The following is a 21,729-nucleotide window of genomic DNA, read 5'->3' as shown; positions in this document are numbered from 1 at the left end:
CGACCGAAAAGTGCCATAATCCAAAGTGAGTCGATTTCGCCATGCTGATCATTTATTGCTATTTTTTTATTTTTTTATAGGATATCATCAGACATTTCCGCCTAATCTTACAAATTTTGTAGCAACCTTAATTTACTCTGTTCAGTGTATAAATATCAGAGAAATTGCATACACTTCATAAATATTAAATCGGAATTCAATTCAATACTTCAAAGAGTCTATTATATTCTCACCTGGCATAAAGGAATGCAATTTATCGTCGAACACGTGCCATAACATATCGCACATAAGTGTTTATAAGTCACAGCAACACTAAAACATTTTCCTTGAAGCTCATAAATTTCCACAGCATTGATCCTATTACAGCGAATACTTACTTACTAATTAACTGTATACACTCACACTATAAACCACTTCAACTTTTATGTTTGTGGCTTAACTCCCAGGCGTGGAATGCATAACAGAACCAAACTGCTGGCCTTGGGAAAATCGTCCAATTTTACCTGATGCTAAGCAGCGACAACGCCACTACACAAATTCCTGTACTGCGCGGCCAAGTAAATGCACTGATTTAATTTCAGCCAAAGCAGAAGATGAAAAAAATTTAACCAAAATCGGAAAGGCAAAGAGGACAGAAAGTCGTATGGGCGCTAAGGAAAAATTGTATAAAACTTTAGTCGATTGCTGTGTGTGTGTGCGCCTGTAGGAAGCCGAGCTGGCAGTGGGTCGCCTCAAGAAGCGCTCGTTGTGGCGGCGAGCAAAAAAGAGATTAATTTGCAATTTGTATGCCTCAATGCGGGAGACGCGGAAGGCATCAGCAAGGACGAGCATGAAATGAAGCAGAAGACAAAAAATGATGAAAAAATTACACAAAATATATACGAACGGTATATGGTATGTGTTGGGCATATGTGTTGGCGGCAAATCGGTGTGAAAATAAAAAATTAATGTACCGTTTTACAAGTGCAATATGCCGTTATGCCGCATACAAGTATAGTTTGTATGTGCGCTTGTATATTGTTTTCTGGTGMTTTTGTATATATATTTTATGTGTGTACATATATGTATATTTTATGTATGTATATCGTGTTTGTATGTTTTTGAGTGGCTTGCGAAAATTTCATTTGTTTACAAATCCACAACTTTTGATTGCTTTACGAGCGATATTATGAATATCTTATTGGGTTCTTGTGGAATTTCTTTGTATGAGCGCGTTTGTGTGCGTGAAATGAGTTTTCGTGGTAGTTGCAAGTTAAAATGTGTATGTATGTGTGTCTKTTTGTGTATGTGCATAATTGGGGTATTTCGTGTTATACTCTTGTACCGTAGTATTAATTTCACTTTTGGTTACATTGAGGCTGCTAGTACAATAAGGTATTATAACGGCATCGAGCATAAACAGCAAATATTCGTAACGTTATTAGGTCAAGCTACGCTAGTTTTTAGTTCCATTTCTCGRTGAATAGTGAAGGCAGAAATGTCGGAACCACGCATATTCAGGTTTCTCTTTCGTCTGCTCTCTATCTAAATCTAAAAATGTAAAATATAAAGATGAGTAGCATAGTTTCGTAACTTCTTAGCTTTTAAGAACGTATGCAAATAGATATAAATTATCTTTTAAAAATAGATTGAACGATGTTGTCGTGCATATCATAGAGATCAACTAGCTAGTTCTAATATAACTCAGCAGATAGAAAGAAAAAAGATGACGTTTCCACGGACTGTCAACTTAGCACCATGGCTCGAAATTTCCTCTGAAATGTTTTCTGCCGCTACAACAACAAAAACAATGACTAAAAAAAATTCTCTTATGACCGATTTCGCACCATCAAGTTCGTTGAAACTCTAAACAAAACCACATCCTTCCCCTTTCGCACTCTCTAACTCTAAATGCTCTAACCAGCTCTCACCAAATTACATACATACTCATAAAGTGTTTAACCACTCGGTCGATCTGGYTTAACTCAAGTAGTTACTGTACTCTGTTACTCTATAAGTTTCCATAAAACCCTTTCCTGAGTATAATATTGATTGTCGAAGGTCGCGCGTAATGCTTTCAAAGAGATTGTTTACAAAATGTGTTTATTCTTCCTCACTATACTGTACTCCCTGCTAATTGGTTTTTTGTACCTTGTTCTCGTTATTTATTATTTTTTCTCATTTATTATATTGCTTCTTTGYTTTTCATCTTTGCGCTGATGGAGCAATCAATTCCGCTACTCACTCTCTTCGCGATTTTGCCCTGGTAATGTTCATCCTCACTCAACGCCGAGTTACAACAATTAATTATTATATGTTGGCATAAATACCAAAACGCAGCGTTATTGGAMGATGTTGTGAAAGGGTTGTGGTGTTCAATTTAATATTAAAGTGGTTTAGAGTTTAAAATATCTAACTACGCAGTTTTAATTTATAGGGTCCAATAGGAAAAATATTAAGTATGGAAAAATAATAATACTGGCGAAACCAATTTGAAAATATCGACAAAAATACAAAACCTCAGAGAGCTAACATAAAGTTGGCGAGAAAAATATAAAACACTCAAGAAATATAAAACTTGCGAGAGRAAATAAAAAAATCACGAGAAAAAATATAAAGCTTTCCAGAGAAAACATAAAAATTGCAGGAGACATATAAAAATAATACAACTCGCATAATTTAATTTTGGGTAGTCGAAAAAGTCTTTCGTATTTTGTCAAAAGATGCTGCTGCAGGTGCTGTATCAGTTTGTGTAGCAAAACAATGGTTCGCACGCTTCAGTTCTGGAAATGTTGTTGTGTAAAATACACTTTTGTTAAACACGTCGATGAAATGATGAAAAGGATTGATCAGAACCATTACATAAGCTGCCATGACATCGCTAAGGATCATCATCATCAAACGGTTTTGAACCATTTACAAAGGCTGACTAAAAAGAGAAGCTCGATATTTGGATACCACATGAATTGCCTGTGAAAAAGTATTATAAACTGGATTGACATCTGCGATTCTTTGTTGAAACGAAATGAAATCGAACCATTTCAGACGGAAAGTGAATCAAATACGACAATAATGTGCGAAAAGGATCATGGTCCAAGCTCAACAAATGGACGCAAAGTCAGAATTAACGCGTCGAAAGGTTATGCTGAGTGGTTGCCGGGATCGGAAAGGAATTATCCACTTCAAGCTGCTCCAGCGTTAACAAACGATTGATTTTACATTTTACTGTCAACTACTGTCATCAACAGTATATCATCAGCCATATATCCCTGCCCATGCAMTATTGGACTACCATTTGTTTCGATCAATGTAGAACTCCCTTAATGGAGTTAAGTTGGCTTCAAGGGAAGACCGTGAAAATTACTTGTCGCAGCTTTGCCCTGAGAAAAGGCGGACAGTAGTCGACTAAAATGGTACATATTGGATCCATTTAAGTTCATTATAGGTATAAAAAAAATTAATTAATTAATTAATTAAAGTCTCATTAAAAATACGAATATATTTTTTAGACTACCCAATATGAAACTGGTTAGGCCTGATATACAACTAGAGAACGAAAATACAATATAACACTCAAGAGAAATTATAAAACTCGTGAGAAAAATATAAAGATCGCGAGCCAAAATTAAAAATAGCGAAAAGAAACATAAACTTTCAAAAATAAATATAAAATTCTTGAAAAAAATTAAAACTTGAAAATATAAGACTCACAAAAAAATGTAGAACTTGTGAGAAACCAGAAAAATCAAATATAAAATTCTCAAGAGAAAAAATACAACGCGCGAGCGAGATATAGCAATCTCTGTTAAAAATAAAATTTCATTAAGGTATATTAGGCCCATATAAGGATTTAATGCAGCCATTTGTTCAAATAGTTAAATATACAAGTATACATATATTTTRTATCCGTATTCCAAAAATTTGTACAATTTCTATGATACATAAAATATATCTAAAGCCTGAATTTTAAAGTAATATTTTCCTTTTTCTCCCTCTCCTTTTCTACCTCTTCTCCACATAGCGCTGTCAGCGAAGGCGTGCTCACCGATAATCCACATCTTGTGCTGCTCTTCTATCTGGCGCAACGTTTCCTACACGAACTAATAAAAAGTTATCGCCTCATACAGGTGGTGCCAATGGACATGTCCGGTTATTATGGTAAGTGGTTACGTGAATACAACAACATACACAAACACGCAGCACACACACACAAGCTTTGCAATTGCATACGTCAAGTTGCGCTTATCCACAGTTCACACCTCATATGAGGATATGTCTGCGTAGTTGTCTCAAAGCGCATCGAAACTTTGCTTAACACCTACTTTTGTGGTTATACTCTGCTTTCCTTTTGCCAGTTTTATAGCTGTCAGCGGAAATCTCAAACGCTTTCGGTGCTTACTTTTATTACCGCTGACAGCAATTGAAGCTCCACTTTCACACACACTCCCCCCACATATAGACACACACACAAAAAATACACACACACGCACTCAAAGTCATGCAAACTTTCATCCACACATGCCTTCTGGTTGCACATTAGGAGAAATGAAAAATTCTTGTGAAATTTGGTCAGCTCTTTGCATTGAAAAGACAAAAACAAAAACAAAAAACAAGAAAAGCAGCAACATTTTTCATTGAAAGCGGGCGCTTGAATTACAGCAACACATCRTGCAGCATACAATTATTACGATAGTGTGAATCGGAGATCTCATTTCAACTTGTTATTTGAAGTGTTTTTGCCAWTGCAAGCGTTTTTACTTATTTCACACTAGCTAAGCGCAATGTGCAACTGCTTTAGGGTTATTACTTTGCAAAGTGGGGTTTTTTCTTTGGAAACAATTATTTCACGTTGCATGAAATAAGGAATTTACAACATTTTCACCGCAAAGAGTGAACAACTTCCATAACGCATTTTTTGCTAATTGCCACATGAACTGGAGCGAAAAGATCGAAATAAGTTACCAAAAACGTAAAATGGTAAGATAAAAGTGTTGGTACTAGTTTCGAGTTCGATCTTTAACTTTGATTAATTTCAAAATTCAAATTTTTGCAAAAATTGTATCTTTCTTAGCAACAAACATCGTACGTTTGCTTTGGGTTCGCGAAACCTTGCAGAGAGAATATAAACCTCTCGACAGTGGTTTAATAGTCGCGAGAGAAAGATAAGAGTCACGAAATCAAATGTAGAACTTATGGGAAAATAAATACAAATATCGAGAGAACTAACAAAAMMAATTATAAGGGCTGAAAAAWGAATACTTTCAGAGATRTATATAAATTAAGATTTAAACTTGRAAACATCTTCCCCCCAGCCTTCTGGCACAATACACAGTTAAATAAATAGTCAACAGAGGCTGGGCGGATATCCCTGTATTTCACGATTGGACATAAGCTAATAATACTTTACACGTTAATGGGAATTTCCGGGTCTCGTACAATAGAGATAGTTTCGAGCAGGTTTTTTGGTGTTAAAGAAGGCAGAAGAGCACATGAAATCGATTCTAGTTTGTATATAATATTGTTTGGAATATATAAGCGATAATTTCCACGAAGAAAGGATTAGTTAAAACATTGCTTCTCAGTGGGAAAAAGTCAGGAAGTGTAGGCACTCAGAGATAGGCATCTATACGGATCGATCTAGACTAAATAARGGAATGAGAAGTGTTGTATTTTCAGAAAAATAAAATATCAAATTCGCCTTCCATCTACCAGACCGCTGCAGTGTCTTCAAAGCGAAGATCAYATAAATTAAATAATACCTTATTCTACTAATGAGGAATGCGCTCACAACCAGGAACATATTTATATATAAGGATAGACTAGCTCTGAAATTAATGAACTAAATTATCTTAGGGTTTCGTYAGAGTTAGTGAAAGAATGCTTTGATTTTTTTGTGGATCTTTCAGCCTATTTCATTATAAACCATCAATGGGTTCCAGAACTAAATGGTATCCCCGGAGAAGCAGATGAACTAGCCCGAGCAAGCACTACTCTGAAATGAGACTTCGGAAAAGAATAAATTTTTATGTCTGTGAGGTCCTGAAAAGCCTTGAATTCGCAGAGAAATAGCCAGAAATAGCCAGCTCTGCGAATTCAAGGCTTTTCAAGACCTCTTGAAGACATTTTCGGATGTTGCACAGATAAGACTTTTATACTGAGAAACTACAACCGAAGCATGGGCTTGCTCAGAGAAAAGACAGTGGAGTGAGAGGATCTTAGTTCCGGTGTTTTCACAATAGACCTTCTTAAGGCCTTGGAGCATCATCAGACAGCCACTCTAACTACCTAAATCCGTCCAAAGGGTGATCTGTTTACAGCTGATGAAATCCCATRTTTCTGGTGCACAGAAGGCTTAACAAAAGGAAATTTCAGTACTCAACCTTTACTCCATTTCTCTGAGCACAATTCTTGGTTCTAATTAATGGCACAACTAGRTCGCCGATTACAATGAGAAAATTTAAAATTTTTTTAGCGCAATTTGAAAAACACGTGACATAGTTTTGTTCGATTTTTTTTTTTTTTCAAAAACTGTATTCTATTCAAAAAGTCACCGTCGCAGCCAACTGACCTCGTGTCAAAAACGTTTGTTTACCATTCGAATCGGTGCATGGGTATGCCTAGCTGCGAATGTGGCTGTGAGTATCCYCCGACTTGCTATTTAGTTGAATTGSTTGTCGCGCTGCAAGCATTATAGTAAACTGCTTCAAGTTCATTGCGCAGTGCGTCCTCCTCGCCCGCGCTCGCGCTCGCTGCGCGCCAAGCAATATAATACACTCAGCGCCATATTCCAACGATGCTCATTTTAAGTTAACTGTGCACTGCCACACACACACACATTCACATGCAGTCGTTTGCAAGTAACGCACTGTGTGTGTATGCGTGTGCAGTGGCGTTGAAAACTTTACTTTTCTTGCCATTTAAATGCTTTGCACGCGCACAGATTGCATTCGCGTAAACTTATTTTGCTACATTTAATGCCGAAACTATTTCAGCACAACTACACACACACACTCACACGCGCGCGYACTCAAATATGCACACACAAYCGARTTACTTGSAACAATTTGGATTTTTGTGCAGCGCTCTTTGCATAGTTGGCAAATGTTGGCTCGTAAAAATTCAATTTTGGTTAGATTTGAGTGGATATCTCTCGAGCAAAGTATTTACAATTATTGGTTGCTGTACGAGTATTCGCTCAGAAGTGCAAAAGTGTTGAATTTCATGCGGTTTTGCATTAACGATGGCATTTTGTGGCGTCAAGTGAAAATATTGGTAAACTGATAGTAAAGTTTGGAAGATTATTTCGAAAATTTATATGTGAACTGAAGTTTTCATTAGAAGCACCGCTTAGTGTGCAGTTTCGTTTGTCACTGGATTATAATTGCAATGGAATCACGTGTTATCGTAGRAGAATATTTTCTAAATTTGAAGGGATATACCAGCATTAAACTTTCAAAAATTCTATAGTGAAATCGGCAAGGTCTTATCTTGAATARTTTTTGAATGGCATCATTCTAAAAAGCGACCSCTCAAAGGTATACATCGGACAGTTAAAACTTTAAACGCATTTTTCTCGAARCGACATCCAAATTGCTGACATCATAGCTCAACKTGAAATTGACCGAAGTGAAACTGAGTGTTCTTGACTATATTTACCATGGTATAGTAAATAAATCTACGATATTTTTGATTGGTTGAAAATTTCCAATTTGGCACTAAAAAAAAACACAATTTTCTCACCTAAAAGACTCTAACTAAGACTCTTTTTCCGGAACTACGTCATTTTGTTAAATTTGATATCTTTCAAAAATCATAGGTCATTGTATAGGAAATATCTTCAGCTTTAATAAACTTTTTGATTTTTGCATTTAATCAGAATCATGTCAGCAGTTGCGGAACTTTTTTTTTTTAGAAAAAAATCACAAAAAACGCCAATTTTATAATGAATTCCTCTGTTATAGCCCTTAATACTGTACATATAGCTTTCTGTCTTAATGAGCATTCAACAAGCAAATTCTATAAATTTGCTACAAATCTCAAAAAAGATAAATAGTTATCAATTAGTTTCTCTGGCTCAAATAAGGCAGACTTAAGAGTATTCATGTAGTAAAGATATTACAGGGRGACTACATTTTGTCTTTTTCTTTTCATTTCATACAATTTGGTCTAGCTTTATCCAGAACTGTCATCCTGTGATATGTTTTTATATTCTCAATCCGAAAATTATCGAAACACTATATAGTAGTTCCTTCGGTTACGGTTGTAGCGTAGGGCTAAAATGAAAGCGAGTTTGGTGCGTGTTCCTGTGACCCCTGCACCGATTCCCTATGACGTTTTTGAACTGTCACTGTATCACTTCATTGCACTATCCCTAAGCAATGGCTCGAGAGTGAAATTATTCCATTCAGCCTTGCTGCCAAGAGTAGCTTTGGACTTATTAGTGAAGCTAATACTTTTGCTAATGCTGTCCTTAGGAGAAAGGCCAATGGTATTGTCCCACTTAACTCTTTCATCCGCTGGAATAATATTACCTTATGTCTGCCACACCATTCTGCTGTCATTTTTGGAAGTGTTTATTTGGCTGCCTAACCGATCAGTAGATGAAGTGGTGTAAGTTCAAGCATGACTTCAAATGCTGCCGTCGGACTAGTGCGCATTGCACCCGACAGACATACCCGGATACATGCGAATCGTTGCGGCATCGATAGTTGGAGCCCTACTGAAGTTCGTAAAGCTTTTTGGGCAAGCTAATTGTTCAAATGTACAACGCGCTTTATTACTGAGGGTGACAATGTCTTAACAGAATTCTGTTTTCTGCGACATCTCTTTGTTCACATTCGATGTCATTGTTATTAGAGACAAATTCGGTTTAGTCCACATTGAGTTTTATTCCAACCACGCCATAATACTCGGCAAACCTTATTTAGATACCTCTACAAGTCTGATTTTTTACTGCCGTGAGAGTAATATCATCCGCGTAACGCAGTTTTTCGAGATGTTCCAGAAATTTTCAAGACATAATAACTCTTCTTCAATACATCTTCCTAAACAATAAGGAAGGTTAATATAAGTAACATACGTTAGCCCTGCGTTACGACAATTTTCGGATAAATTGGGTCTGATAGCTGTTTGTTGTGTAAGACTGTGTCAACGTAGTAAGTTTTGATGATGTTTATGAGCTAACTGGACAATATTTTCGACGATCTTCGAAATCTTAGCAACTACTCGRCAGATTAGAACCAAATTTGACACATAACATTATTTCGATCTGGTGTTTGTCCGTCTACTTCCATATAACATAAATTTAAATGCTCTATGAGTCTTTCGTCATTCAATATTTAAATCAAGTACCAGAGCCAACAAGATGTGACTGTTCCCATTCACAAATGGTAAAAAATTAGTTAATAAATTTTAAAGCCACCAGGTATGGAGTACTGCAAAAATGTATGAAATTTTTGAAATTTCGATTCCAAGGAGGTCCAAATCCGCCCATGCGCCACTACGAACACATCTTCATATCAGGGAGTACATTTGCAGATCAGAACCTTCAAGTTGTTACCTTAATTTTCTCTTGTCTGGAYCGATAGATGGGCTAATGAAAATACAGACAAATATCCCCAGATCCAAAAATGAATCCGAACCGATAATTACGTAAATTTTTTTCTATATGGATACCCTTTATATATTCGTATGAAGTTTGATCTCTCTATATGTCAATTAGTATGTGTTCAGCAAATTTCTCTTCACCAGACGAAAAGAAATGAAAATGGAAAAAAATTAACAACGAGTTGGAATTTTTTGTTTCYAATAAAATTACGGCTCTGAAGTCTATCACGAACACAAGTATCAAAAAAGTCTTTTCGCATTTTGTCAATAGATGTTCTCYAGCTTAAGCTTGATTTAACAAAAAAAAAATTAAAATAAATTTGTTTATTTATTTGTTCTTATAAATATAAAAAAAAAGTTGAAGTTCGATTGGAAATACGACTCGTCCAACTACCGAATATTTCAATGGCACGAAGTATTGTAGGAAAGTCGTGGGATAATCGAAAACTTACCTAATGAGAGGCAATCCATAACTGATAATGACAATAACGTCGAAAAAGTTAGAGAAATATTAGATCTCAATATCTATTATGGGTCATCTTAAAACATTTTGGTTAATATTTTTTGTATGAAGAGTGTCAGTGGTAGGCTGCTATCATGATATCTAAATATTTTGCAAAACGACTTTGAGACTAAAGGTCGTAAATGACATGTTTGGCAACGTAGCTGGGCACTTATACATTGGTGACGACATGTAGGTTTTTAAATATGAAAGTGAAACTGACCAACAACAATCTAGCAAATTTCGCTCCAAAAGTGAGCCAGAACCAAAAACACCAAAATTCAGTACAAGGCCTGAAATCAGCCTAGCCGAGGCTTAGAGCATGTGTATGGAAAATATGATTGCAAGTTGGAAAGCTTCTGTTAACTCCGAAGCCTACTTGGATGGCAGTAATAAAAATTGTTATTAAAATTTCGAAAAATTTTTGTCAATCCGAATTGGATTTGATTGTATTCAACTACATATATTTAACTGTATCAGGATCAAATTTGATACTCCTACCATTTATCTCTACACTATTTACTCTATTTCTATAGTATCACCTTCAGTTTTGACAGTTACAAAAACCAAACTCTTCTGCGCTCTGTATCACTTTGCTAATAAGAACACTTACCAAATATTTTTTTAAATTAAAAATTATTAAATTTTTACCCAATAATCAAATAGAATCGCAATCAACTGCTAATGATTTCCATTGTAAACATATTTAATATTTGCTGAATAATTTTGACTTAATACATAACTGCTGTTTAACATTTAATATGCTGTCAAGCGGGTTAAAAAAAAATTGTAATCAAACAGAAACAACTACGAAAACACATTATTTGCTGCACAATTAATGCGAAAAGCACGTTTGTAAACAAGCACGGCGCTGGCAAATAGTGAAACAATACAAATAAACACAATGAAAATATTACTCATACGCCATGGCAACAAAATAATTTAAATTTACACACACAATCACTTCCTTACAATCACATAGCGCCATTAATATTCATTTTATTTACGCATTGAAGCACCTCATACAATATGCATTTAACAAAATAATATTTTAATTACTACTTGCGTGTATGGTTGTGCGCCTCTCACTCTCTCTCACTCTCTGCCWCTTGCCTTTCACAGAGAACCGTGCTGGGCCCTCGAATCTCGGCAATGTCATCAGTCAAATACTGCTTTGCAAACAAATAACACCCGACTTCAATCAGGAGGAATTATGCAGCATTACSAAGGATTCGCAGGAGATAGCTGTGCTGCTGGCCGAAATGCAGGAGTACATGCCGCAGCACGACACATATCTCGGTGAGTACTCTTACACTTATTGTACATGTAATTACATAGCAAGCACATTAAAATAATGCAAACAAATTGCATTAATAATGCTTAATACTGACATAATAATTATTCTGTGCTACACATTCATACATATGTGTGTGTGTGAGTTTGATGTGAAGCATTRTGACTCCTTTGGTGAGCGTATAAATCATTTGTGCAATATGGTAGAGATATCGTACACAATTTTAAGGCTCAGTTAGAGTTAGTGTGTGGAGKTATGCTTATATATACATAGTTGTATTAATATCATCTATGAGTATATGGCGTAGGTGGGAATATTTTTTGCTGTAAAGTTTTCCTGTAATGGCTTGAAACTTGTACCTTATGGACTGATATGTTTAGAGAAATATTCTCATTAGTCACATTTTCGCGTTACACACAAGCAACTTAGTTACTTTCCTTGAAGCATTTCGAAATCTTATATTAATTATCAATAGTACAGTTTAAATAAGTAAGAACTTTGTAGCCAATCATTATTTTTTTYCTTAAAGCCTTTCCCTAAAACCTTGAAACCTCAAAACCTCAGAAACTTATTGAATTGCCGACTATGATGTAGGATCATATTGACCCGAAAGCTCTAAAAAACAATATTTTTAAGACAGTTTATGTTAGGCTGGTATGAATTATGAGCCATGCATATACCASTTTTGTTACGTTGCGATACCACATGAAGTTTAGTTTAGAAGTCGATGAAGAGCAGTCATCTTTTAGAATCCCCCTGCTTGACGCGATTTCCAACAKACTATGTGGCCTCACTAACGATACATCTTCGAATGTCTCACACTGTGTAGTCCTCGAATTATTTCGCTGGTGCCTTGCTCATGACAATTCCTGCAGTCTTCTCGAACTGGTAGCTGGCGCCATTAGACTTTGACCAGTGTGTGTTCCAATCATGTTTTTACATTCCCTTCTATGGTTCGGAGTTGCCTGCTGAGGCACTAATGCCTAGCTCCACGGCTATTGGGAATGCATTTCTAGTTTTGCGTCAACTTGCCTTTGTTTTTAGTTTAGAGTAGCTTACATATTACCATTAGAAGAAGTACTTCTTGCTTGATGTACTAACTGTTTCTCCGTCTCTTTTTTGAAATTATTTGAAATAGTTTTAACTTCGAACCACCCAGAGCTTTTCTAAGATCTTAGCACTTAAGCTAGACGGAGTACTTTTAAAATCAAAGTGGTTCTTGTACTCTGCGTTATTTTTATAAACTGGTCAGACTATTTGAGTCTATGAAGCATATACATATGTACACTAATAAATAGATAAAAATCGGTTATTCACGCGAAAAAATCAAAATTTCGATCAAATGCTGTTTATCAAGGAAAAATGAAGATTTGCCAGTTTCTCCATATATTCATTCAAAATTCTCATATCTAGTGTGAGTATGCAAAATTGAAAACTTATGCCATCTTTCACACCCATCAGTATTGATTATTAGCAAATCAGAAGGTTTTTGCAGCAAATCTATAGAAAACTACATTATCAACAATTATTGCTTCTATACTATAAATATCAAAATAAACAAATATACAAACCAGGTAGTGTTCTCAACTATGCATCTACGCGCATATTCGGAAAACAACTTAAGCCAAAACGTTCTCGAACGTTCACTTCTCGGTCATTRTRCTGTAATTAGTATGCTTTCAAAAAMTTTACAAGCTYATACCTTTGGTTWGTAATATTTTTGGTTATAATGGATGTGCATAATTGTGAAAATACCAGTTTTGCTAGACAGCAGTTATCAACTATCAATCATCAGGCAGTGCAAGCAGTGCAACAATTCAAATTACTACTATTACTTGGTATGTGTGTGTGTTGGACTGGAAAAACACTGCGCACATATTGTGGCGATTAAACTCATAAACGTTTGTTATAYGCCCACATTTGCGTTTGCACAATAGCTGCATTATAATTGCGTTTTAGCTGCATAATTGAATTATTATCTAATAACGCCAGTAAACATACATATATAAAAGTATATACGTAAATATATAGTTATACAAAATATATATGACGGTAGATATACATATATACCGGTATATAATAATTTATGCGCTTCTCGATATATGTAATTTCTGGATTATATTTATACAGTGCAATAGAGATCAATCATACGCCCTGTTGCCCTGCAATTAATATCTGTAATTCACTGATAGTTGCAGTATAGAATTGAGTAACATTAATTCTTTTTGAATTAATTAAATTTTGTAATTTAATATTTTGTTTAGAGTTTYGGTGATTTTTGGTGAATATGATGTATTTGTTGGCTTATTATAAAATTTTGTAAACAAAACTCATAAATTAGTTGGCGCTGAGGTCAACATTTTTATTAAGTTGAGTTTATTTATTTARTAAATGCAATTTGGATATGCCATCATTGAAAAACTTTGTTCTTAAATTTGGTTGGTGGCAGCAATTTTCTCTAAAATATTGCTTGGTCGGCATGTTGAATTTTTATTTGAACTTTCTTTAAAAGGGCTTAACGCCAATTTATACAAAAAAGAGTGCGTTTATAAAAAAATTTTCAATGTCACACTTTTAACAGTAAACTTTTTTCAAATATATTTCTGCCTTCTAAACTCATAAATCATTCAGGAATTCTTCAGAAATTTTTATTTTTGCTCTCTAAACTTAGAAATCATTCAGATATTCTGTTGAAGACAGAAGGGCTCTTGATTTTGACAGTCGCTCATTTTTCGAGATATCGACCTAAAACTTTGCACTCTTTCTTTTCTTTGCAAAATATTTCTCGTTTGTCGGAATCGCTGATTTATAGAAAACTTTTTTGTTCAACGAGATTTCTTGATAAAATTTGGTAAGGGTTAATGTCTAAGACAACAATACAGTCTCCGAAAAAATCGCATCACTATAACATTTAGCTGCCATACAAACTGAACAAACAATATGAAGTCCTTGTGTGGAACCCTCATTTCATTTGACGAGTTATATTCACAAAATTTGGCAGGGGTTAATATCTAATGCAATGATGCAATCTACGAAGAAACATTTCAGATCACATGACTATAGCTGACAACTGTCATACAAATTGATCAATTAAAATCAAGTTCTTGTGTAGAAAACTTTTTTATKCGCCAAGAAATCTACCGAAGTTTGGCGTGGATAATTGTCTGAAATAACGGTACAATCTACGAAAAAGTCGTTTAGATCGGAATATGGCTACCATACAAACTTTTGGATCCAAATCCAGTCCTTGTATGGAAAATATTTCATATATACCATATTACTTAAGACAATGGTGGATTATACTCCAGATCGCAACACTAGAGCATATAGCTGGGATATAAGCCACGATTTTTTTATTTGAAAATATATCTTCATTTGGCATAAATCATCTAAGGCAACGATACAGTCTCCTAAGAAAATGTTTAGTTCGGATCACTATAGCGTATAGCCGTCATACAAGTGGGCCGATCAGAATTAACTTATTAAAGCAGTATTTTGTATTTGTGAAAGATTATAATATCCACCAAACTTAGCATTTTTTTTACTTTCTGGCCAACGTGACCGAGCCRTTATACAAAATATGAAGGCAAAATCCCAAAATTACTGAAAATATAGCACTTAATTACCATTAGTTGAGTCATACGTACAAAAATCACAAATGTTTTCAGAAAAAATATATACAGTATTTGAAAAGGCAAGAAATTTTAAGCAATAATGCGMAACAATATGAAAAAATATATTTTAAAAAATATATATATTTTGCTTTTTTTCAATAAAAATATTTTTTAATTGTTTTGCAATAATCTGAAATATGTTTTTACTAAACATACATTTGCAAGCAAATTTCTATGAAAATGAAAAATACACAGAAACAACTTCAACTAAGGTTATTAATTGTTTTAAAAACAAATAATAAATACAGAAAACTGCAGGATTTCATTTTCATCAAAAATTTCGTTTCACAAGAAATATTCTTGCATTCAAAATAAACACAAATAGCAGAATAGGAAAATAAATCAAGCTAACTTACGAGGAGTTTAGTTTCCAATAATATATTTACGCAAATTTATGTGTTGTACATGTACATATGTGTGTGGCTGTGTGCGTGCATATAAATATKTTTCAATATAATTTCCATTTCGACATCATCATCAATCGGCACACCAACCAAAACACATTTCGCACTTTTCACCACAGCAATTTAATAAATGGCAAATCTACTTACTTTTCTCTCTCTCTCTCTCTCTCTCTCTCTTCCTACCTGACTGCGAACTTGTTTTCTTGCCTGCCAATAAAGAACGCAGCGCCGCGCTTGACTCGGCGAAGAGCAGTCACAACTTCATTTACAAGAATATGAGTTTGCTCTGTTGTATGTCGCGTCCGAAATATCTCTGAGAGGAAACCTAGGGTCTGGTGAGGGGCCAATGCCCCGTTGTGATAACAACGACACAACCAGCAGTCACAACAGCAATAACGGCTGAAACGGCAAAAGCTACAGCAGCAACTACAACACCTGCTGCAACAACGTCAACTGCTAACACTGTCATCGCAACAACAACAGCGACGTCGTCATCAGCAACAACAAACCCAACATTAAGCAAATGGACGGACACACTGTGTCAATTGTGTCGAACAAAAAATAATGCAAATAATACTTCATAGTAGGCAATGAAGATGCAGGCGTACATTAAGTAGATAAATAGAAAGTAAATAGCAATTAACAATTATTGTGGTTGGGCATGTATACATATACTATATATGTATATATGTATATGTGTATGCGCATATGAGTTGACTAGTTCGTACGTGTAGTAGTAAAGACACCAGGCAAGCAAGCGCCTAAGCGAATAAGTAAATCCTTAGCCGTTAGCTAGTTATAGGCAAACCAACAAACAAGMAAAGTAAAAGTCAATAAATTTAACCATAAATTCGAAAACAACTCTTTTGTTATTAACGCACACTCTTATACATATATACATACAGATACATTTCTGTTTGCACATACATATGTACATATGCATTAACTTCCGTACCTTTGTCCATCCCCCAATGAGTTACTAATTATAATTGCGGTGCACTTAGTTAAATATAGAGTTATAAATATACCTACACAAATGTAATAAAAGCGCACATTCACACACACAMMCACACCCACAMCCWCAAAGGTGCAGGTACACCGACATACATTAAAAGCTTTCAGCATTTTCAAAATAACTGTATTAAATAGCGACTAAGTAAAGTAATTAATTTATAGGTTAGCATTAAAATGAATTGTTAAAATCAGATACTAGCRTGTGGCAAGTCCGTGCTATTGGCGTTATTGGCTGCATTAAGGAAATTAAATTTGATTTTAGTTATACAACAATAATGCTTGAAAGCGAAATTTAGCAGACATTTCTAATATTATTACATATATACATATATACATATATATCGATAATCTTTTAATTTATTCAATTTGTTCTCTTAATTTGTTATTTGTTTTTGAATAAGCACATTTGGATTGTGAGATTTCAATTTTATGCTTAAATTTGCCTAATAAGCTTTTTCTGTTRGTATTGTTTTGTAGATACGAGTTTAATGGCATTTAAGTTTGAATCTGAACTTAACCGCCGAGTTCATTATACAAATATTTGTTCATAAGCCACAGACAGTTTAATTCTGACCGTTTTTAAATCATTATTAGATCACTTGTGATTAAATTTATTAAAAGTTAAAATTTTTTATTTTTTAGATTGAAAAAGCTGTCACTATTTTTCAAGTTTTTATTTATTTMATCTTGCTTATTGAAGCTTTTTTAAAAAATTTAAATATCTCAGTTTTGACCTTATCAACCTAGCCTGCACCGTCGAAAGTTAACATTCTCGTGCCCGGGTTTTTTTTAGTCATGAGAAAAACGCATCCAAAAGTTTCAGGTTTACCTTTATTCCTATTATATGCGTCTTGACTACCTTGCTGGCCATCGCTACCGCCTTGAATGTTGTTGGGTGTTCCCAATCAAGCCAAATTTACTTCGACCGCTTGGCCTCCAACGTTATTTCGCTTCCAGCGGACAGCTGAGCTTTTGCCTGCAGCTCCCAGTTCTGTCTGGTTTGCGAAGTACAAATTGCGGCCGCAATCGCMATTGGACTTGCAGTTAAGTCTTTCGTTTTGTTTCATATAGGCCGATTTCGTTTTTAACCGTATAACAAAAGYTTCTTTTTCCGTAATGTCGCACTTTCAACTTTGAAGGTCTGAATCTTTGAAGTCTGGAAGTTTATGCCGAAAAACGATTGCAATAAAATCAGAACCTTCTATGTACTCGGTACATGTTCGGACAGCTCGGACCAATATCGTTGTGGAATCTGTAAAGCTAGCTTCTAAARCACCCATGTTYATTTAGTATTTGGGKYAGATGSAAATTCAGGTCAACATGTCGTCTGTCTATYYACGAGTCCAGTAAAAGTCTGTGGGCCAAGTGCCCTTTGGTTGAGGAATGCCACCGCTGCTGCCACATTTTGGYGCTCYTGKTKCTCTCCTCTGTCTTTCCCGATACTGCGTTGACARCTGATACTCGTATAATCGCTTGATTACATCTCCCTAGATGCGGCATACTGCTACTACTTCTGCAGTCTCGGTTGATATAGTCCGGAAAGCATTTTTGACTCGAATTGCATAAATCTTATGCACTGCAATTATCTTTTTAGCATACGATTTTATTTTCATTGCCTGTATCCATATTCATGTTGTGTACGATATTACGTAACATATTGTTTTTGCGATTAAAAATCACCGGCATCTCTATGTATGTTGCAAAATGAGTTTGACAGTAGCACTACTTCCTTCACAATAGAGGTATGACCGCTGGCGATGCAGCAAGTAAACTCGCTATGCCCGCCGGTGATAGCAGTTATCGACTGGGTTGTGTTTTGTTTTCAGTTCGGCTCTCTTGTGTCGCAAATAATTATTGCCTACATTTGGTAGTTAATTATAAAGCAAGAAAGTTTCACGAAGAAACATATTTTCACCCAGTTGTAGAACTTAAAAATTAAAATTTTTCAACAATGWGAAAAATTCTAAAAAAAATTAATAGATTTCGAAGAAAATGCAAAACAAAGCCGCTTGTTACCTTATTTTTTTTAATTTATTGACCTTATCAAACAAGCTGATGACAAAAAACTTTTCAAAATGCTATCAACGCATCAATTAATGTGAATCAAAAAGTTACCGTGCTTTATTAAATTTTTGTTAAATAAATTTAAAGYACACACTTTAGTTATTACATAAGAATTTGATATCTGAAACGAGCTCCATTATGTGCTCTTATAATTAGGCATTGTCATATAACTACTTACCGTTCGCATAAAATCCACGTTCCTTAAGCGCGCCATTTTCCATTTTAACTACTTTCCCGTTAATTACTGATGTCAAAGCAGAATTAGCTGCTGTCAATTACTTTATGCTCTCTTACTATTCTTCGAAAAGGAGTGTTTATATAATTTGAACTGTTTGCACTGAAACARTAACATTCCATAGAAACTAAAGTCAGCATTATGACCATAAACGGCAGTGAAAGTGCCTTTCATGTTTCCTCGTTGACACACTTTGTTAGCCAGTTGGCTGCCAGAGGAACATTTCTAMAATTGACCTACTCGGAAAAAATGTCAGGCTAATTGAGTAGAGTGATTACTTTGTCAGAGTAATTACGGGTTTTTTTGTCTATCAATACACGTGTTTATTTTTAGTTGCCGAAATTGAYATCTAGATATTAAAGATCAATATGTTTTAATGAAGACAAGAGAGCTTGCTTTATAAAAAATGTGAGCTAAATAATCCCTCACTTCATTAGTGCTAATAAACGCTTTGTTTAGCACTAACATGGTGGGTGTCTCCGCTAAATAATATTTTTAAAAATAAGAAATAAATTACTTTAATAGAAAAATTATTTATCTTAAGAAAAATATGATTTTTATAATTAATTTCGCTTTTCATTAGTACTAATAGACATTTTTGTTCATACTAACCCGGTAGGAGTCTTTGCTAAATAATCCGGTTATTAAGTGCTTGCAAAATTTTACTTTTTTAAAGCTAAGGTATAAATGAGAATAATGTTCATGCAACGTATTTTTTTTTTTATTTTTATTTCATTTTATTCTATTTTACTTTTAGTTTTTTCATTTCTTTAATTAATTTAATTTAAATTAATTGAACTAAGCTAATTAATTTATTAACTTATTAGTTTAATTAAATTAAAATAAAATAAATTATTAAATTAAGTAATTAATTTAATTTTAATATAATAAATTTAATTTAAATATTATAATTTAATTTAAAAATTTTAATTAATTTAATTTAAATTAATTGAACTAAGCTAATTAATTTATTAACTTATTAGTTTAATTAAATTAAAATAAAATAAATTATTAAATTAAGTAATTAATTTAATTATTTAATTAGATTTTACTTAATTTAATTTTGTTTAATTTAATTTAGTTTAATTTATTTCAATTTAACTAAATCCCATTTTTTTAATTAAATTTATTTTTATTTAATTTTAATTTAGTTTAATTTAATATAAATCACAAAATCACAGTCAACAGCTTCAATGCAGCCAATTGTTAGAAAAATTCAGTCAAAACATGTACATTTTTAATAAAAATTTTTAAATTTCACAATCACAGAAATGAATTTGTGCACATCACTTTTACTTATAACAAGCAAGACTAGTGCAAAGCGGTCAATTTGAGTGTACAATTAATCTGTATATGTATTTGTATTGTTGAGCATAAAATTTCTAAAATAAATATAAGCTTAGATATATCAAATTTAAATAACAAAGTATATATGTGTGTACTTTCGATATAACTGTATATAGTTTGGCTACAAAACTCACACATTAAGTGTTAAATAACTATAAAATCAAAACCGTGCATTCRAAAGCTGCAACAAAGCAAATCTATATTCAATTCAATCATTCTCATCATTTGCAGCAGTTATTCCATGTATCCGTGCATTTGCCAATAATTAATTATATTGGTCGAATTTTGGCTGAGCGACGATGCATTTTGTATAATCAAACCGCAAATGCAGAAATATATAAACAATTATAAAAGCATGTGTCCTATAATAGTGTCATAATAGCAGCGCTGTGGCCAGCAATACCAGCAATAGCTGCTGCTTGGTGCTACGGGGCGTATGAGTAACATCAAACTAATGTTGAAATTCGTGCCAGCAGTTATTGAATCTACATACCTTGACAATTTATAGCKTATGTTTTGTTTTGTGTAAGCATTAAATTTAAAGTTGTTTTGTTTCTCATTGTACTCATTGAATATCATAATTATTGAAACTTTTCGGTTGGYCAATTCTGTTACTGATACGGTCTAAACTTTACAGATTTGACGATATTAATTATTAAAATTGAATTCCGTGTTTTGGAATGTGAAATAAATGTTTTGAAGTCTGTAACAGATGAGAACAACATGAGTGCTTTGAGATTTTAAGTTTCTTTAATTTTTTTGTGTTTCTTATATTGGCAAGCAGCATAATCAGATTTTACAAAAGCCCACTGGAACATGAAAGAATAAAATAAAATATTTACCAGAATTAAACCAGAATATAATGCTATCAAGCGTTTTGACTGATATCAATCTTATATGTGTCTCCTTTAAAAAGTCCTAAGTTGGAAATAAAATGTAAAAAATATATCAATTCCCGAAAAAAGTTTTCGAATCCGACTTTTGTTTAGAATATTTCTATTATTAAAAAAAACTTCATGCTTTGTTAAAAATGCCCAGCGCTTTGACTAATTTAATCGAGTATGCTTCTGCACTAGTCTATGCCGTGCCCACATGTGGACTTGTGTAAAAATTTTAAGAATAATTTCAGTATTATTTCTCTTTCTTCGTTTGTTTGTGAACATTTTTCTGTTAATTACTTAACTAAGTTTTTAAATGCTTCACTTTCTTGTAGTTTATACCTTTCAATCAAATTATTTAACCCTTAGGAGAGATAACTTTATTTTACTATTATTTGAACCTTGATTTGTACGGTAATTTTAGCCCTACTTTTATCTCATTTTAATTTTAAACTGTATGTTAATTGTATTCTAATCAATTGTTTTTTTTTCTAATTTTTTTCATTAAAGTTTAATTTTTATGTAATTTTAATATCATTTTTTATTTTAATTTTTATCTAATTTTAATTACATTTTAAATATATTGTGATTTTTATACTCTCGCAACAAAGTTGCTAAAGAGAGGGTTATAGTTTTGTTCACATAACGGTTGTTTGTAAGTCCTAAAACGAAAAGAGTCAGATATAGGGTTATATATACCAAAGTGATCAGGGTGACGAGTAGAGTTGAAAT

The 21,729-nt window shown here is 33.7% G+C and overlaps 1 protein-coding gene across 2 annotated transcripts in view; it reads left to right on the top strand.

Annotated features, from left to right (window-relative positions):
- Positions 1-21,729, top strand: part of LOC108970069 — a 176,006-nt gene that overhangs the window by 74,702 nt on the left and 79,575 nt on the right. For both annotated transcript variants that reach the window (XM_018935189.1, XM_018935188.1), the window contains exons 3-4: positions 4,001-4,137; positions 11,210-11,386. In XM_018935189.1, the coding sequence (XP_018790734.1) occupies positions 4,001-4,137; positions 11,210-11,386 (314 nt within the window). The remainder of the gene's footprint in view (positions 1-4,000; positions 4,138-11,209; positions 11,387-21,729) is intronic.

Source organism: Bactrocera latifrons, unplaced genomic scaffold, assembly GCF_001853355.1.
Source record: "Bactrocera latifrons isolate USDA-ARS-PBARC rearing strain unplaced genomic scaffold, ASM185335v1 scaffold_28, whole genome shotgun sequence".
In the NCBI taxonomy this organism is placed as follows: Eukaryota; Metazoa; Arthropoda; class Insecta; order Diptera; family Tephritidae; genus Bactrocera; species Bactrocera latifrons.
The sequence above is the reverse complement of the archived record's forward strand: the minus strand, read 5'-3'. Positions and strand labels throughout refer to the sequence as shown.